Source organism: Thamnophis elegans, chromosome 7, assembly GCF_009769535.1.
Source record: "Thamnophis elegans isolate rThaEle1 chromosome 7, rThaEle1.pri, whole genome shotgun sequence".
NCBI classification, from domain to species: Eukaryota; Metazoa; Chordata; class Lepidosauria; order Squamata; family Colubridae; genus Thamnophis; species Thamnophis elegans.
Window position 1 is genome coordinate 24,868,823 of NC_045547.1, and position 19,530 is coordinate 24,888,352.

General features: G+C 38.9%; 1 protein-coding gene across 2 annotated transcripts in view; it reads right to left on the bottom strand.

Annotated features, from left to right (window-relative positions):
• The window catches only part of SLC41A2 (solute carrier family 41 member 2), a 33,115-nt gene extending 14,489 nt beyond the window's left edge, over window positions 1-18,626 (bottom strand). For both annotated transcript variants that reach the window (XR_004255751.1, XM_032221652.1), the window contains exons 1-5: window positions 18,482-18,626; window positions 10,521-11,233; window positions 6,409-6,516; window positions 4,911-4,982; window positions 751-895 (exon numbers count right to left, since the gene is read on the bottom strand). Coding sequence is in view for 1 of the 2 variants with exons in the window: in XM_032221652.1 (XP_032077543.1) it covers window positions 751-895; window positions 4,911-4,982; window positions 6,409-6,516; window positions 10,521-11,078 (883 nt within the window). In the remaining variant the exon portion in view is untranslated. The remainder of the gene's footprint in view (window positions 1-750; window positions 896-4,910; window positions 4,983-6,408; window positions 6,517-10,520; window positions 11,234-18,481) is intronic.
• Window positions 18,627-19,530: the final 904 nt, after the last annotated feature.

Here is a 19,530-nt window from a genome sequence, read left to right on the forward strand (position 1 = left end):
TTAAAAAGATAATTTAGACTAGTTATGAAAATACCTCAGAAAAGAATGACTAAATTATAATACTTCATTTACCACTAGTGTGCTGAGAAACTATTAATTCTCCATTGTTTTAAATAAGCTCTAAATTTCTATAATAGAAATACATTTATATTCTTCAACCAGATTTTCCGTTCTGAAAGACTTTTCCTTTTCTGCTGATATTCTTATATTGAAATTTATATTGTATATTCATTCACGTGTGGGCCTATCGTCCATGTAACAATAATACTTATTATAGGTATTAATTTATGACAGTTGGTTACTGCAACGGACTCTGATGATAATGATAATATGTCAATAAAACAAGACAGTTCAATAATAAAAAATAATTTACTAGCCAAAGAGGGAAATAATTTGAAAGTTCTGGCAGGCTCAGATTAAATTAAAATGTTTCTGTTAATTAAAAAAGATTTATGTTTTGTAGTTGGCAAGAGTTATAGTATAGTATATAGTTATAGTATATAGATTCAATGACAAATGTGGCCAAATGGAAACAAAGGACTATGAATGAAAGTAATAAATAAATATTATAAATTCAAAATACAACTATTTGTTTATTTGTACTTAAGGAAGGAGCCATCTACCATATGCTACCAACCATTAGACAAGAGTCTAGTGAACTTAACCTTGCTCTTTCTTTAAATTGCATAATATTAATAATGTTAAAATTAAAGGTATTTACACTTAAAATATTATATATATATATTTTACCCTGTAAAAGTGATGCTATGAAGGCTGTCGCTACACTGCTAGAACACAAAAGAATCGAGTGATCAAGATGGTATTTCCCTTCGGGAATCCAACCCAATATGACTGCTGCCACAGCTGCCAAAAAACCAACCACTGTTGCTTGTACCTACAAAATAACAATAAATATTTAACATGAGAAAAGGTATGCTTCCCTATAAACACAATGGAGTTTATATACAGTTCTCTATAAAATTGAGAGTAGTACTCAGTAAATTAAGCAACTATCAATGCAATGAATTCTTGGTCTACTAAATGGAGATTTAATGGACTTCAGATACGATGGACAAACTTGGCAGCATGTACATTTAATAGATCCAATTCACTGTATTCAAAATACTCGGGATGATTTACCATTTCTGCCACCTGAGTTACCACATATTGATGCAATGGTTAAAATATATGTTGCGATGTAATTGTTGAAAATGTTGAAAATGGTGTACTCTCTGTTTTAACAGACAATCAGGAATATTGTCACCTTTCCCTTATTACATTTAGCGTTTATAGCACTATCATCAAATGTCAGCATTTTCTGCAAATCTACCATCATCATCACCACACCCTTATTACTGTCACACAATAAAATCCATAAACCTGTAATGATTACTTTTTAAAAATGCAATAAAATTACATGTTATTATAATAACTGCAATACAGGTAGCAGTGGCAATCATAAAAATTTGTGCCAAACCACATCTGCAACAAAGATGCAAATAACACGTTAGAACAAAATCAGGCAACCTGGAAAGAGATAGCAGGTTCCTGCTCAGATAAAAGCACTTGATAGAAAGATATCATGATCTTTACCAGAATAATTCTTTAAAATGGGATAAAACTATGTCTCCCAAGAATCCTTTTAGAGAGCATAATAAAAAAAGGATGCAGTTTTATGGATTGCATAGAAACATCTCCACATGGGCATAAGCACAGCTGAAAAGGAATGTTTTTATATCTCTTTAACAAAATTGAAGACAGTAGTACATCCTGCCTGGTTAAAGACAGGTGAAGGTAAATGTTCCCCCACTCATGCATACTAGTCGTTTCTGGCTCTAGGGGCAGTGCACATCTCCATTTCAAAGCCAAAGAGCCAGCGCTGTCCAAACACGTCTCCGTGGTCATGTGGCCAGCATGACTAAACGCCGAAGGCTCACGGAGCACTGTTATCTTCCCATCAAAGTGGTCCCTATTTTTCTACTTGCATTTTCTTATGTGCTTACGAACTGCTAGGTTGGCAGAAGCTGGAACAAGTAACGGGAGCTCACTCCGTTATGCAGTGCTAGGGATTCGAACTGCTGAACTGCTAACCTTTCTGATCGCCAACCTCTCAGCATCTTAGCCACTGAGCCACCATGTCCTTTAGTCAAAGTAAAAAACCCATGAAATTTCAGAATTAGAAACGAAGAGAAGACAAAATGATGATTCATGCCCCAATAAGAATAATCCATAATTTGTGGGGCTGGATATTGTGTTTAAACTAGCATTAACATTTCAGATGCAAACCCCCAATGAAAAGTTTCCAAAGAGAAATCTAGGGTCTGCAGTTTACTATTAGTTTTTGTTAGCCAGGTTGATGTAAAACGGTCCCTGAGAACCAGTGGACCCAGACCCAAAAGAGAAAACATGAATTTTATCCCAAAATTCAAGCAATAGAACCAGGTTCTGAGAGCCATAGAAACCATACTAAGATTCAGAGATGCATTTGGAATTGCAAGCATGGCTTTTATAAATTTGGACTTGACGGCTTCCAAGCTATTAAACTTTGTACAAAATGCAAATCCGTACACCATGAAGAAGCTGACAGATGATCTTAGCAAGAAAAACTTTGCTAGCTGCAGGAATGAAATGTCCCTGGTTTGAACAGAAGACTCTTAAGACAGCTGTAGATCTAGCTATACTTGGCTAACTTGCTTGATAAGAGAAATGTGCGCCCAAATTAAGCGTAGAATTGCTTTTATTTTATTTTCACCTCCCAAATAAGCACTTGGCCTTATTGTTGGGAGCTCTTATTATTTTTGAGGTGCAGGAGGCGACAAGCGTCGTCACCTCATGGCTGCTGCTGTGTTGCAATATTTTGGGGGAAGGCTTATTTTAGCAAATGCGCTCAAAAGCCTGACTGGGCTTATTATCAGGGGAGGTCTTATTTTCGGGGAAATTGGGTATTTGTAAATACATGCCTGCTCTCCATTCCTTTGCCATTTATCTAACCTACTGTTGTGTCATACAAACACTAGCAATCAAGGGTGTTTTTTGGGTTTTTTTTGTAATTTGGCAAGTTGTTCTTTAAGGCAAAAGAAGCCAGTGCCGTCAATGCCACCCGCACTACCACCTGGAAAACTGATAAAATGTTCTCCGAATGTGGCAAACTGGGAATTGCACAATCTGCTAACATTGGGGAATGATGATTAATGATAGAGGGCTTTAATTATTGAACGGGTGTCCATATTAAAAGGGAAAGCCTAGAATACCTTGCCTTATTATATTTTTTAATAGAAATCGCATCAGTTAGGTGCTCTTAATGGGAACATCCCACCCTCAATGAGATATTTTAGAATAATGGGTTTGAATAAGGAGGAGCAGTTTTCTTAACCATTGAAGATACCTGAAGTTGTTGCCATGGCCTCTTCCTTGGAATCAGATCAAAAACAAATTTGAAACCCACAAAGGCTGTAAAAAGAGTGCCTTTGGGCTAAAATGGTGCAAGACCAGTTGTCTAAGGTTGAACAGCCTCCTCTAAATCCTGTTTATTCCTTAATGTGAATATTTTCACTTTCAATCCAACCCAACAATTTTAAATGAAGATACTTCCCATATAAGGGACGTGATGGCTCGGTGGCTAAGAGTCTGAGCTTGTCAATCAGAAGATTGGCAGTTCAGCGGTTCGAATCCCTAGCGCCTCGTTACAGGTTGAGCTCATGTTACTTGTTACAGCTTCTCCCAACCTAGCAGTTCAAAAGCATGTAAAAAAATTCAAGTAGAAAAATAGGAATCACCTTTGGTGGGAAGGTAACAGCCAGTGGTGGGTTTCAAATTTTTTTAGAACCTCTTCTGTAGGTGCTGGCCTGCTTTGTAGGAGGGGCTTGCCAGTCATGTGACCGAGTGAGAGTGGCTTGCCAGCCATGTGACTGGGTGGGCGTGGCCATGTGACTGGGTGGGAGTAGCTTGTCAGCCATGTGACCAAGTGGGAGTGGCTTGGCAGTCATGTGACTGGGTGGGCGTGGCCAACTTGTAAAATGTGGTGAAACTCACTTAACAACGCTCTTGCTTAGCAACCAAAATGTCGGCTCAGAAACTCTGGCATTTGAAGCACGCAAGTTGTAAAGCTGTCAAGGTACAAGACCCTTGCACCCGTAACCCTTTAGAAAAAAAAATCCCAGGAGTGTTCAAACTTGACAGCTTTAAGACTTGTGGACTTCAACTCCCAGAATTCCTCCTCTTTCGCTTCATCTTGATGATGTGTGGACGGACTGGGGGAGGGAGCTGGAACTGGTTCTAAACGGCACTGTAGATTTGTGGAACCTCTTCTGTAGAAGAGGTTAGAACTGGCAGCACTCCGTGTGCCCTCAGCGTTTAATCAAGCCACATGACCATGGAGAAGTGTTTGGACAGCACTGGCTCTTTGGCTTTGAAACGGAGATGAGCACCATCCCCTAGAATTGAAAATGACTAGCGTACATGTGCAGGAGAATCTTTACCTTTTACTTCCCTTAGTTCCCCTAGTTGCTTATTGTATTTAATCAAGCTCTTTGGTCTATAGCTGGCAGGGTTAAATCTATTTCCTGTATTCTTATAGAGCGAGATAGCTATGACCTCATTCTGCTCAGATAAAAAAGGTGCTTATATTATTTACTTAAAATAAGATTTTTTTAAAAAAGTCAATTGGGTCTCCACCAATCTTTATTATCTTTTAGCAACTCTCGAAGAATGAAATTATCTCCAGGAACTTCCCCAGATTTCAACCGCACAGTGAGATCCCTAGCATCAGCTATAGGCACAGAAGCAAATCAGGAGTCACAACTGCAGGAGGAACCAGCACTGGATTAATTAATCAGAGAGAGATTTTTGTTATACTACTTCTCCAAAATGAATAGAAACGGAGTTGTAATGATTTCTTTTAATGACCTTACCTGTTTTAAAGCCAAATTACCAATTATTAGATTCCACTTCTCAATGGGGGAATCCATTTTCCCGACGTTTACCTATGAAAAGCAATGAAGTGTTTTAACAATGGAAAAACCTTAAAGCACTTTCCTTATCATTACTTTAAAGCACTAAACATTTATTTTTTTGTAAAAGCCCCTTTTCCAAATGTCATCAAGCTTTTTCAGCAGGGAGGGCTAGCAGAGGGCTTCTATGCAAGGCAAAAATGGCAACATGAGCATACCTTGGGCTGAACCCAGAATTACGGTCGTAAGTCCTTGCAGTCATAAATCAAGGCACCCATGTGACCGGAAGTAATTGTTTGGCCTTTTTTCATGGCAGTCATCAAGCAAACATTGCAGTTATTAACCAAATGCAGCAGTCATTAAGCAAACTAATTCATTAAAGGGCTTTTTTTTTTTTACCATAAACTTGATTGCAGTCGCGTGAATGTAGAATGTCACGATCAATCGTAAAGCTGACCTGACTGACATGCAGTCACATAACCAGGGGTGTAGGACACGGCCATTTACAACAGGACATAAAGCACGCAATTCATGACCAACCTAACTTTGTCGGCTGTGACCAGGGGGGCATTTGCCCAGGTTCGCCTGGTCCGCCAGTTACGACCCTACCTGAATCGGGAGGCTCTCACAACAGTCACTCGAGCCCTTGTGATCTCTAGGCTGGAATACTGCAATGTGCTCTACATGGGGCTGCCCCTGAAGTGCATCCGGCGACTGCAGTTAGTTCAGAATGCGGCCGCGCGAGTGATAGTGGGCGCACCGCGGTTTGCCCACATAACACCCATCCTCCACGAGCTGCACTGGCTACCTGTTGATCTCCGGGTGCGCTTCAGGGTGCTGTTGACCACCTTTAAAGCCCTTCATGGTAGTGGATCTGAGTACTTGAGAGACCGCCTTCTGCCGATTACCTCCCTCCGACCGATAAGATCGCACAGACTGGGCCTCCTCCGAATTCCATCCGCCAGTCAATGTCGACTGGCGACTACACGGAGGAGAGCCTTTTCTGTTGCAGCTCCGACCCTGTGGAACGATCTCCCCGTTGAGATACGCACCCTCACCACCGTCCAGGCCTTCCGCGCAGCCCTCAAGACCTGGCTCTCCCAACAGGCCTGGGGATAAGTCCTTAATTTGCCCCACCCGAGTGTTGAATGTAGAATGCATGTTGTGTTTTTACTACTTATTTTGTTTATATATTGTTTATTTTGTATTGTACCCCCTTCCTAATGGTTGTAAGCCGCCCTGAGTCCCCTCAGGGAAAAGGGCGGCCTATAAATCTTAATAAATACCAAATACCAAATACCAAACTTTGAATGGTCGTACCACATTACCTGCCCTTAGACAAAAATTTACTAAAAAGTTCTACTATATGAGGTAGAAGTCAGAAGGACAAATTTCCACAAATGCGGCTACTCCTAACGAAATAGTTGATTATCAACCCCAAAATGTTACCCAAACTTACTGCTGTGGATAGTCGAGATGCCAGAGTCATTTCCAGATTACCCTTCAAGCCAAGTAATGCAGGGACCAAGATGAAAACTTCAGTAATGTTTCGGAACACTTCCCAATGCTATTCAACAGTGATAAATATTGTTATTTATTGTTATATGTGGTCAATACAATATAGCTTGGTCAATAGAAGCTATATTGACCAAGCTAAGTTGTTACATTGTTAAACTTTTCTTACCGACTAATGGTTAGCGGCTTTACAAAATATGAGGCCTTTTTATTTCTGGAACTAATGGCGGACAGAAGTGAATAATCTTATATTACTGATTTTCATTTTAGAATACAAAATGAAATAATCAACCTATTGTTACTCCTGTGTTGGATTCATAGTACTAACACCATGCTTTCCAAAACCGCTTGGATTTGATAACTGGAACTTAAAAGGAGATATTTAATGATACCTTACTTATTGGGGGAGGAATATCTCCTCTTTTCTTTTCTGTCACCTGGATGAAAGGGGGACCGTCTCCCTATTCTAGAATAGCTGACAGCAGCATCACAACCTACCTAGATGAACTCTTTCACATGGAGAAAAAGCTACAAGACTGGAACTGGAACTCAGGTAGAGGGGGAAGAGAGAGTGGACATTCTAGGAAAGGGGATCTGACAGGTTCTGTTACAAATTTATGGCAGACGCACTTGGTTAACCAAACAAAAAACAGAAGCTTTTTATTAGTGGTATTTCACAAGACAAACATGAGTATGAATAGGCTGGGCTCAACAGCTATTTCCTGCAATACCTGTTACATTTTTATGCTCCTCACGTAGAACAGAAAAATGCCATAGATTTGCAGTAAGTAGAGGAAAGAAAAAATGTAGAAGACCTGATAATTAGAATTAAGTAGTGGCCAACTTTTACGGCTTCTCTATTGATGAGAAAAGATGAAGATTTATCAGAGGAAAAAAGTAGGCAATACAATAAAAACTGAAACAGGGAGCAATTCTCCTTAAGATAAAATCAAGCAAACTTGAAAAGGTCAAGAGTGGCAAATATATGTGACGCAGAAAATAATATGTACCTCTGGAATTCAGAAACAGTTTCAGACCCTTGCAAAAAATGATAATAACAAGACTAAACCTTCAGGGAAAGAAAGGGAGACACAGATCAGGACACAAGATAATGATTTCTTGAAGGGCAGGAGAATTTGTTTTTTTCTTGGACTCTGCAAAGATATGAGTATTCTGGAAGTTAATGATTCATTACTAATGAGGAACCAAAACAAATCTGCGTCAATCTAACCCATCAGCTCAAGGAAGCATACTGTCTACTAGCAATGTGACAAAATAGTTTCTGTATTTTCCAATTCCAGTGGAAATTATCACTTTCTATGATATAATATAGAAAAACTACAACTGCAGCTGCTCGTATCCAACGAAAATCATTTGGCAATAGTTGGGCCTTTGTATTAAATTAGGTGGAGAATTAATAAAAAACAGTACTGACACTGTTAATATTTACAATTGCTTGCCCAATTAAGGATAATATATGGATGATGATTTCTAAAACTGATTTTTTCCCTCTAGCAAACATAAAAAGATGAAGAGGGGACTTAAACTCTGTCAAGCACCGTATTTCCTGGAAATTTCTGTTTGCCTTATTGATAACTTTCTTCTCCAGACCATGAAGGAAGGTCCAGCCAATACCAGCTATTCTTGATTTGGTATGAACCAATGGAGGAGAATTAATCAAGAAGACGGAAAGAAGAGGAATTTTGCTGGAAAGTGATACCGTAATACTGGAATTCTTGATTTCTTGGGAAAGTAAAATTGAATGTACCGAGGGGCAATATTCACTTACCTTCCCTACCAGTTTGCAAATGTGAGCATGCGTGCATGCGCTCAGGCTTCCGCACAAGTGCTTTTGGCAAAAAAAAGGACCTAAATGGGATGCCATAAAGCTGGGGCGGGTGGGCAGGGCCACCCGCAATTTCCGCTATTGATTCAGATGAACCAGTCCGAACCGGTAGAAATACCACCTCTGAATGTACCAGTAGTTACACTGATATCTTGGACCTTTCAGATTTTAATAAACTCAAAGCAATGAAAATTCTGTGGCAGGGGAAATTAATATGAAATATTTGGATCAATATGGATAAAATTTTCTAAAAAGAGAGATACTAAAAGCTCAATTGTAAACCACTCCAGGAAGAATAAAGCATGGAAGAAAACAGAAAACAACAAATATGGCTACACAAAGAGTTTAGTGTAGCCATAGTAAAATCCGAAAATAAATGAAACAGGGACAGTCTGCCGAAAAAAAGGGGGGGAAAAATAGCCCAGAATTATTACAATAGTGACAGGAAAACCAAAACTCAGAATTAACTTAGATTGCTGAAGGATGTTAAGAACAACAGTAAATACTGGTTTAAAAAATATAAAATATAAAAATAAAAAAGCAGGAAACCTTCTGCCCAGGGTAGATGGCAAAAATCAAAGAAAGGGCAGCTCTTGGACCCAATGTCTCTAACAAGTGCGTGCTCCACCAAGCAATTGTCTAGAGCAGAATAAATTGCATCGTGGAATACTAAAATAGCATGCTAGTGGGCTAGTGAACTTTTAAACATTATCTTTAAGAAAATGTCTGGAGATGGGTGAAATGCCAACTGCCTTGTAGAAAGTAAATGTTATCCCTATAGACCAGCCATTCCAACATTATTTAAAAAATAAATAAACTGAATAATACTTAACAGAAACCCTATTTTAGAATAATTCAGATAAACCGAGCAGCCTGTTAGACTGCTTGTCAAGTCTGAAACAAACAGATTTGGAGAAGGATAATAAAGATGATTAAGGAATGAAGACCTAAAACTATTATAAAGACAGGCACCAAATAGGAAGTGCTCAGTTTTGCAAAGAAAAGACTGTGGGAAGTTATGAGAGCAACTTCAACATCTAACAGGATGTCACACATAAGAAAAGCTATTCTGTGCTATTTATTAGAGACATAATGAATAATGAATTTAAGTTATGGGGATGAGGTTATTCTGCTAGTCATTGCCAACTAAAGGGGCAGTGCTCATCTCTGTTTCAAAGCCATTAAGCCAGCACTGTCCGAAGATATTTCCATGGTCATGTGGCCAGCATGACATCACGGAGCACTGTTGCCTTTCCACCAAAGTGGTACCTATTTATCTATTTGCCTTTGCATGCTTTTGAACTGCTAGGTTGACAGGAGCTGGGGTGAGGACAGGAGTTCACCCCGATGTGTGGAGCTCAGATCTCGAACCTGGGCTGCTGGCTTTCCAGCCAACAAGCCCAGTGTCTTAATCGCTGATCCACCATGCCCCCCCCCCTTAAGTTATAGGGAGACATAAGGCATGGGGGGGACATTCTAATTGAATGTTAAGGAAATATCTAATAATAAAAGCATTTTACTGTAAAATTATTTATCAAGAAAAGAGATGACCTCTCTTCACAGGATGGCAACCATCTGTCTAGAATATTTTAGCTTCAATATCTGAACTGAACAGAAACAGCACAGAGTAGTTCAGTAACCCTCCCAATGCTAGAATTCTATGAATCTCCCACCCACCCTCAGTAGATAGTTGTGGATAAACATAACTAGAAGTCTAAAATCTAATCAAAACTTGGAGAGATTCAAAATCTGTACCGCTACTGAAACTGGGGATATAGTCATGTTTAAAAAAAAAACCCACATCACCACCCCATCCTGAAAACATGGACATAATCATAAATACGGCACTCCTCATCCTTAGTATATATTTTTTAAAAAAATATAAAATGCCACAATTAAATCCATCAAGAAGTATCTCTGGGTTTTCCTGAATCAGTTTTTATTTTTACTAATTAGACTTAAATTACAACAATCAACTTGTGGAAAAAAACAGGTTTTTTCCTACCCTGACCAATGTGCATTAAAACTCCAGAGATTTTGAAGGAGGTCAAAAGTTCTGCCAGTGTACTGCTATTCCACAAATTATTCCTCAAGTGGGGGGGGGGGCATAAATTCTGGGGAACCATGGAAGTGTTATAAAGATGACACTATCTAAAACCCTAGTCCAGAAACATCATGTTTACAGTACTATATGATAAGCAAATACCTACCTGAACAATATCTAGAACCATCCCTGCGGACACTGTTCCGAATCCTGCTAGCAAGAATGGCACAAGTATCTGCAATGCCATAATGCTACTAGATTCCTTGGGCTGTTTTCTACTTCCTTCCACAATGGGAGAAGTTTCATCATTGTCGCTAGGTAAATGGTTCTCCTGCAGCATAGCATCCATTTCTGAAGAGTCAGTCCCATCTGAATAATTGTAACTTGCAAAGTTATCATACTTTGGGCTACAGCTTGATGAATTGTGTCCATTACTCCCATGATAGGCTGATTCTGAAAAGTGATGATAATCCATGCGTTGATCAGTCCTAATACTGAAATTGTGTCCTGATGGCTGCAATCCATCTTGCCAGAGACTATTTCCTTTCTTATGTCTCTCTTCTTGGGTTTTGTGATAAACAATTGGAACCATGCTCAACAGTAAGTTCAAGAATTTGTCAGACTGAATTGCATTTAGATTTATAGTCCAGTTTACAAATCCTCCTTCACTATAGGCGTTATCATTTCTTTTCTTGCTGACAGATCTTCCTTTACAATTAGTCATACTGTTTTGGAAATATTGTTTTGATAATCACTTCAGAGCTCTCAACAAATTTTATAGTTATACAGGAACAAAGAAAGTGCTTTTTTGTCTACTATGTAGAAAGTGTTCTTTTTATGTCTTTTTGGTCTTGAACAATTCCATAACCCAGTTTAAATCTGAAAAACAATATAGCAAAAATAAATTAATTTTACCATTTCTCATATTTGATAATTTCTTTTGAGTGGTTTATCATATTTTTGCATTCTAACAACACAATTATATCCTTGAGTTATATTACTGCTAAATCCTCTACACAAGTACAACGTAGAAAATATAAAGACACAATGATGATTTCAGTGAATACTGTATATAAACTCAATTAAATAGTCTTTGGTGCTCTCTAAACTTGGTGGTTTGCTTGCAGATGTTTCATTATCCAACTAGGAAGCATCTATAGTATTAGTTGAGTATGGGGCTCACTCCTATTTATATACAATAGGTTGCCCTATTAATGTTGTTGGGGGTATTGTTTTTTCCCGCTGTAGTTTCTTGATTAGGTTATTGTTTTCTGCTGGTTTGTCTAGTGTTAATCCCTGTTTATCTAGGTTTTTGCTGCTGGAGAAGATACTTCAGGTTTTTTTGTTTTTGTTTCTTTCTAAGCTTTTTTTAATTGTCCATTTTGAATGGTGTGTAAATGTGATTTATCTCTGTGTCTACTGATAGCTGATTAGTCCAAACACCAAGCTTCCAGGAATATGCTAGCATTTTTTGGATTTATCTTCATCTAGGATGTTTACCAGTTGAAACCTTGGTTAAATTGATCCTGTGTTGTAAGAGTAAGAAGTTTTCAATGTGCCTTCAATGAACTCCTTAATCTCCTTAATCCTCAATCACAATGAGGGATCATTTCTGTATGTCACACCAACACCACCATAAAAAATCCTACTAAAGGACACACAAATCAGATATAAAGCAGAGGGCAGTGACACTGAGTCTTTGTTTCAAGTTATAAAATAATTTTGGCAAGCATTTTGCAAAGCAAGACATCACATTTTTTAATAGCTCAAAATATCTTCTGCCAATGCACCAAGTATTGGAAAATCCCCTAACAAATGAATGGAATTATATGGATACTCTTAATTTTATTACTGATAGTGATTAAATAAACCAATGCATGAGAAAAACAATCAATCAGAAACCAAATATGCCTTTTATTTTCTTTGAAGGTACATTTTAGCAATTTAGATGGTAATATTTTTAATAGTGTCCTTTGCATTGTTAATTAAAAACTAAAAGTTACTAGCTTAAGAACTTTTGTTAATGCTTAACATACTTTATATAAGCCAAATCATGGAGTCAGAAGTAGGTAATGTTTAATTAAGCGGAGATCAGGCACCAATACAATGAAAGAAGTAATACATAATGAAAGAAACAATTGAAAATCTTTTTACATTTAAAGGATTTGTCTTATTGATTCATTTGACAAACAAACAATATATCTTGGATATGCTTGCCATATATAATGAGGAAGATCGTTCTTATGCATCCTTCATAATTTAGAAATAACATTTTCTTAGAGCAAAACAGTTATATTGTCTTTAGAAATAATTATGTATTTGCAGAAACTATCTTTAATTATATACAAAATTACATAATGTTACATACAGATGAATCCTATAATATTGCATTGATTTAGTGATGTTAACACTAAAGTAAATTTTCTAAACTTCTATAGAATAAGTATGCCTAATGACAGAAGGATGTAAACTTGCAGAACTTTATTATGTCTGTCTTTCTACCAGACAATGAGAATATACATTTTTAAATTCCCTTAGACGAGGAGGAGGAGGAGGAGGAGGGGGAGGAGGAGGAGGAATAAAAGAGCAAATATTGGGTAACATTTGTAACGATGAGATTTGAAGTTTAGACTTGCTCTTGCAAGGTATATATAGACTTTAGAAGTATCCAATGATTTTTATCGTTTCTGAGTGTGCTATATTTCACTTAAACTCCTGCCAGATCTTTATATGATTAGTAATCCTGTTAATTCTTTACTCTTCCTGCCAAATTGGATTACTGATAATTACATTGTCTGCATTAAGTATGCCTCATGGGTCAGATCATAAACTATTTTGATTAGCCAGATTAGCAGTCTGCTCACGCACTTACTAGATTAGCAAATAAGTACATCCTATGAGCATAATGGTTTCTCGTTTTATATGGTGTTCCTGATGCTTCATATTCATAATACCAGGATTTTCAACAAAATTACTTGCTAAAGTGTTAGGGGATGTACAGAACTATAAGATTTATAAGGCAACATTTTGTTTTGATTTGCTAAAATATTTCTTGATCTTTAAAGTACTTTAAAGTATTAAAGTACTTTATTTTACAGTAGTAGCTTTTAATTGCTCAATGATAAAGTTAATTGCACAGCTAGTTAAATCATGGAGAGATGGGTGGCAGAATGAGACTGAATCTGGATCTTGATCTGAAAAACTGCACTGATTTTATGAACAGATACAGATCACATCATTCCCACCTAGATTATTATATCTAACTTGAATATTTATTTATATCTTTGTTTGTTTATTTAATATTTATGCCACACATCTCCCCTTTATAAGGTTATTACCGATAGTTTACAATTTATAAAAACAAATAGAAAAATAATTAAAACATTAAAACTGCACAGATTAACACTTCAACCAGAACTAAGAGATGGACAAGGTGGACATGAGGTCGTCTTACCCTATCAGCCATCTCCAATGCTGAGTGCCCCCCTTGGGGCACCAGGCCAACCAACAAAACCAGTTTCCAGAAGGCCAAAAGAGTAGGGCACTTCTTCTGTCCACTTGTAGCGAGTTCCAAAGGGCCGAAACCACAGTGGAAAAGGCTTTTCTCATTGACCCCACTGTTGTAATTACTTAGCATATGGGTCTGTGCTAGGCCTCTTCCAGTGGAGCGAGTGGAGCAGGCTAGTCCCATTGGGTCAGGTACTCTGGACTCATGCCATATAGGGCTTTCAAGGTAATAACCAACACCTTGAATTGGACTCAGAAGCAAACTGGTAACCAATGAAGCTCACGCAATAGCTGTGTTCATGTGCCACCCAAAACTGTGTGCATTCGGCATTCTATACCAGCTGTAGCTTCCAAATACTCTTCAAGGGTAGCCCCATTGCAGTAATCTACTAAGTAATCCATTAAGAAGGCATGAATGACTGTGCACAGGGTCTCATGATTCAGATAAGGTTCTTTTCCTTGAGACTGCTTGCTGGAATTCCTCAGAGTATATTTGTTTATTAGCTCTACATATGAAATATAATCTTTCTTTCTTTCTTTCTTTCCAGATGTTCATAAACTTCATCTCCCCACTCACGTTGTCCAGTAAGGAATGCTAGAACTTAGACAGCAATATATCTGAAGGACCTCTCTTCTAACATTATCAATTCAAACGTCAAATCAAACCATAGTTTTGAATCCAATCCATTGCTGACATTTTCAACTGCACATATAAATTGTGGGATGGAATGAACTTCCCAGCTACTGAATAAATCATGCTGACTGTTATAGGTTTCCAATGTTTTAACTACATAAATTTCGATGATGTAGCAGCCCTGGAGAAGAGCAAAACAATGGCTTATCAAAGTTGATGTTTTAGCCCTAAACCCGGTCAAACATGGCTTGTTATTTTGGTTTATCAGACTACAGGAACTGCAATTTGAGAAGCTATTGTACCCAAACAGTTATGTACAAGCAGGTTTGAATAACTCCAGTATCTGCAGGACAGCCATATATATTGCATACAAAATCATTAATGCAAAGTGTGCTAAACATTTCATCTTACAGGGAAATAGAAACTAAGCTAAAGAGATGAAATGCAATAGAATTCAAGAAGACTGAACAAAAGCACTGGTAAAAAGCAGACATGTTTAACTAACACCTGACAAGTAGCCAACACCCAAAACTTTATCCAGATTTTGACTTTTTTTAATGATCTGGCAGCTCAGGGCAAATAAACTGCCTAATTTGCCTCAAACAGAAGTTATTTTCCCTGTCTTCACAGGCATTTTAAAGTTGGGAAAGGTAAACATTTTGACAGAGACAAATAAGAAAAAATGACACAACTAGGGCCACTCTAAAAGAGATTTGTGAAACCATTTTTCATCAATGGAAATTTACTCCTTAGAGAAAGTATCTTAGCATCTGAATACTAGTCATAACCAGGGCCACAGCATCTTATACTCATCCCTTTTTGTCTTTTTAGGTTTAGCTCTTCTTTCCAAAGTTTTTTGCTGCATCCCACCAAGAAAATAAGCAGTAATAATAGACGTTTCCGAAGTAGGGATTATAATGGGCTCACAGACATGTCGGCATCCTTGAAAGGATCAAATTTATACTAAAAGAACTAAAGTTGCTAGGATAATGCTTTCCTGAAGCCCATACCATAAAGATCCCTAATTTTTAACTAAAGTTAAACTTAATAACCTTGATGTAAATAGTTTGGCTGCCCTTTTATTTTACAACAAAGGTGGCCAAATCAATTAGTATAGGATAAGCAGAGGAAAAAATTTCCCTAGAAATTTTTTTTTGTTCCTAATATCCGGGAGATATTAAAATATTTTGGTTGCAACTCAAAGCAATAACAGGATTTCCATAACTTTTCAATTGTTTTCAAGATGGTTGAAAAAAAATATCCTTTTGTGAAAAGCCTGCCAAGGGTAGGACTGCAGCTCTGGGGCATAACATCAGATATAATGATAAACAGAACCAGAGCCAAAAGTAGTTGCAGCTTTTAGCTTTGATAGATTATACCTGTTTCATGCCACTCTGTTCTCTCTCTCTCCACCAACACAAACTGCAAGTTTCCCATGCCAATGCCATACTTCCATACTATTAAAGGCAATTATTGCTTAAAATAAAACTGTGCTAAATGATGGTGCCAAAGATCAGATACCTACGGAACAGAAAACAATTGAAATTAAGCTCTGCTGTGTTTTCATAACTTTGAAGGCCTCTCTCTGCCAAATAAAGTATAAATCTAGCAGGGTTAGTAATCCTTCTTAATGCCAAGAAAGTACAGGAAGTAATCACAGCTGCCCAAAATGTTAAAGTGAGATTAGAAATCCAAAATATTCAGGAGCCTTTTGTACAATATTATCTACCAATGTAATCAGTATACATTTTAATCAAGTCCTGATTACCTATCTCTGCTTCAGATTACATTCCCAAAATATTACGGTCTCATTCATCATCTCATTCCTAATTAATTGTAATCCTGTTCCCTACAGTTTTGTGTGATACTATTGAAATAGCAGCATATTCCCACATAGACTTGTATCTAACTGAATCACTTACACACCTATTATACAAAATTTGGAAGCTTCTATGTGGTTATGAAAAGACAGAATTACTATCCTTCTTTGCAAGAACTGGATCTGCACAACAGAAGAAATTCACCCGTGCCTTACATTTTACTTAAGATAAAGGTAAAGGTTCCCTTCGCACATGTGTGCTAGTCGTTCGCGACTCTAGGGGGCAGAGCTCATCTCCATTTCAAAGCCGAAGAGCCAGCATGATCCAAAGACATCTCCGTGGTCATGTGGCCAGCATGACTAAACACCAAAGGCCCACGCAACGCTGTTACCTTCCCACCAAAGGTGGTCCCTATTTTTCTACTTGATTTTTACCTGCTTTCGAACTGCTAGGTTGGCAGAAGCTCGGACAAGTAACGGGAGCTCACTCTGTTATCCGGCACTAGGGATTCGAACTGCCAACCTTTCTGATCGACATTTTTGCCATGCAAAATGACAATAAGATAGTTTATTTAGCTGAAATAACAGATTATAATACCTTGGAACAGTGTTTCTCAAACTCAGCAACTTTAAGATGTGTGGATCTCAACTCCTAGAATTACTCGTTCTGGCTGGAGAATTCTGAGAGTTAAGGTTCATACACTTAAAATGGCTAAAGTTGAGAAACAGAGTTTAGAGTGACATAAGCCTAGTCTGTACCATATTGCTGAGGTTGTTATTCATATCTGGAACCATTTTTTAAAGAATAATACCTAATGAAAATTAGCATTTAATAACTTAAACCTTAAATTTTAGCTTTAATATGTTTTATCACTCTGGCTTTCAGTTTTTAAAACTGAACCTTTAAAACAATATATTGTACATTGAATTTCAGCCCACATTATTCAGAAATAAGGTTGATGAAAATTTCTTCCCTTGTCTCAGGTAGCCATTCTTCAATGATTAACAACAGGCAACATGCCAGAACTGTTGGGTGGAAAATCTTGAGTTTTGAATTGCAAATGTTTGTGGTGTACAATTTATAGTTTGTGACAAATACTGGTAACCTGATTAAAGCCAGACAGATATAACTTCATGCAATCAAATCAGTGATGAAGGGCACAACCCCCAGATATGTATTCTTCAAGTAAAAACTGAGAATAAAGTACACAGAAAACCATCACAGTACTTTTTTGTGATGTTTCCATTATGGTCTCCATGATCTCTACTCTCTAATCTGTTTCTAGTTTCTTCTCCATAAGTAACATCATCTGTTAATTATTTTTAAACCAATTGTTTATTGCCTACTGCTTCATTAAAGCAATAACCAACTTCTCCTTGTTTTTCTGACTTTCATATACTTTCAAGTTGTTAATCTTTTATAAGCAAGAAATTGCTAAGCCAAGGCATCCTTTTGCCAATAACAAAAAATTACTAAATTAAAAAAAACACAGATTGACCTTCATCAAGCTGTATGGATGGCCTTGAATTGTCGCTTTGCCAACAATCTTTTAAAGAGCTCTCTACTGAACTTCCTTGAATCAGCCAAGTTCACCTCCATGAGCTTTCCTTCTCCAACCCTCAAGCAACAAAAAAGACAAAGGTATCACATTACCCTAGTGTAACCCTACCATAAACTACTATGACCAATATCATTAAGACACTCAAGCTTATAAATTGTAGAACTTGCCCCTTCAAAGACCCCAGCTGCGCAGAAAGGGCAACAGAGTGGATCTGGGGTTGGGTGGGCAGATACCCACCCAGTCAACACTATTGGAGGAAGGAAGTGACCTACTTTTTAGGATCCTAGGGATCTTATACAAGACCATAGGGTTACCCACCCAAGCCTCGTGGGGATGGAGATCTCAGTGCATCTGCCATCCTTCCTGAGAAAGGAAGGGGGGGGTAGCTGAAAGCTGCCACCTTTTGCTGTCTCGGGTGGGCGGGGAGAGCCGAAAGGAAGAAGCCGGGGGAAGCCCCAGCCCAGGTGACGGAGGCGAAAGGCACGTTTCCTCCTAACCAAGAGCAACCCGACTGCTGCCTTACTTTCCTTCTGGGACCCGCCAGGCCAGGGAATCCCCTCCTCCGGCTCCCGCCTTGGCGCCCATCTCCAGCTCCCCAGACCTACCTGGCCAAGGACGGCGGGGCTGGCCCCAGCCTCTCGCAGCAGATGCCGCCGCTTGCCATCCTCCGTCGGGCGCAGCGCCCAGAAGCTGCCCGCTCAGCACAGGAAGAAGGAACCTGCCCGGCGGCCGCGGAGTTATTGACAGCTCCTCGGGGCCTCCGCCCCCACTGAGCAGGCGCGGCCAAAGTCGGCGGGGGCGAGGGGCGTGACTAGCCGGGAACCCCCCCCCCCCACCAGCCGGGTGATGTGGCCGGTGCGCGTCGGAGATGCCTCCTCCGAGGACCGGCCGCCCCGCCCGGCCCCCGCGGGAACAAAAAAAGGCGACGACGTCCAGCTCTTGGTCCAGCCAACTGGCCGCTTTCCCACGCGATGGGGACGGGATCCTCAGTAGGAGGCGCGGTGAACAGCCACCTGGTCGACAGAGCTTCCCCAAATCCGGGGCACTCCAACGGAGTTGGACTTCAGCACCCATAATCCCCAGCTAGAGCGGCCTTTGAGGAACCTATTGGGAGGAACTGGGGATTGTCATGATGCATTCTTTTGAATGATGCAATACATATTGTATCAAGGTTGACTCAGCCGAGGTCGGCAAAACGAGGGCCCAGATTGTTGGGGGTAATATGGTGACTTTGCAAACCTCTTCGAGAGGGCTGTGAAGCACTGTGAGTTTGGGGGGGCAGTTTAGGCATAATCCCACAGATGGTAGCTTATGGTATGTACGGCGCATTGTGTCTAATATTTTAATGAGAAATGAATAAATATTTTTTTTAAAAAAGAAAGGAGTTTGGAGGGGGCAAGCCAGCCTGATGGCCTCCTCCAGTAGGGCAGCCCAAATGCCTATTGTACCCACAAAATGCAGTCAGTATAGTATAGTATAATCTTTATTATCATTGTACTTAAATACAATGAGAAGCTTTCAGGTTCACGACCAGCTACAGAGAGATAAAGCCAAGCCCAGGTAATTATTATTGTGGCAAAATTCAGCACAGTTCAGAGGCAAAACTGGCTGGAATCTGCTTTCTCTACAGCAATGTGTTTTTTTTCCCCGCTCT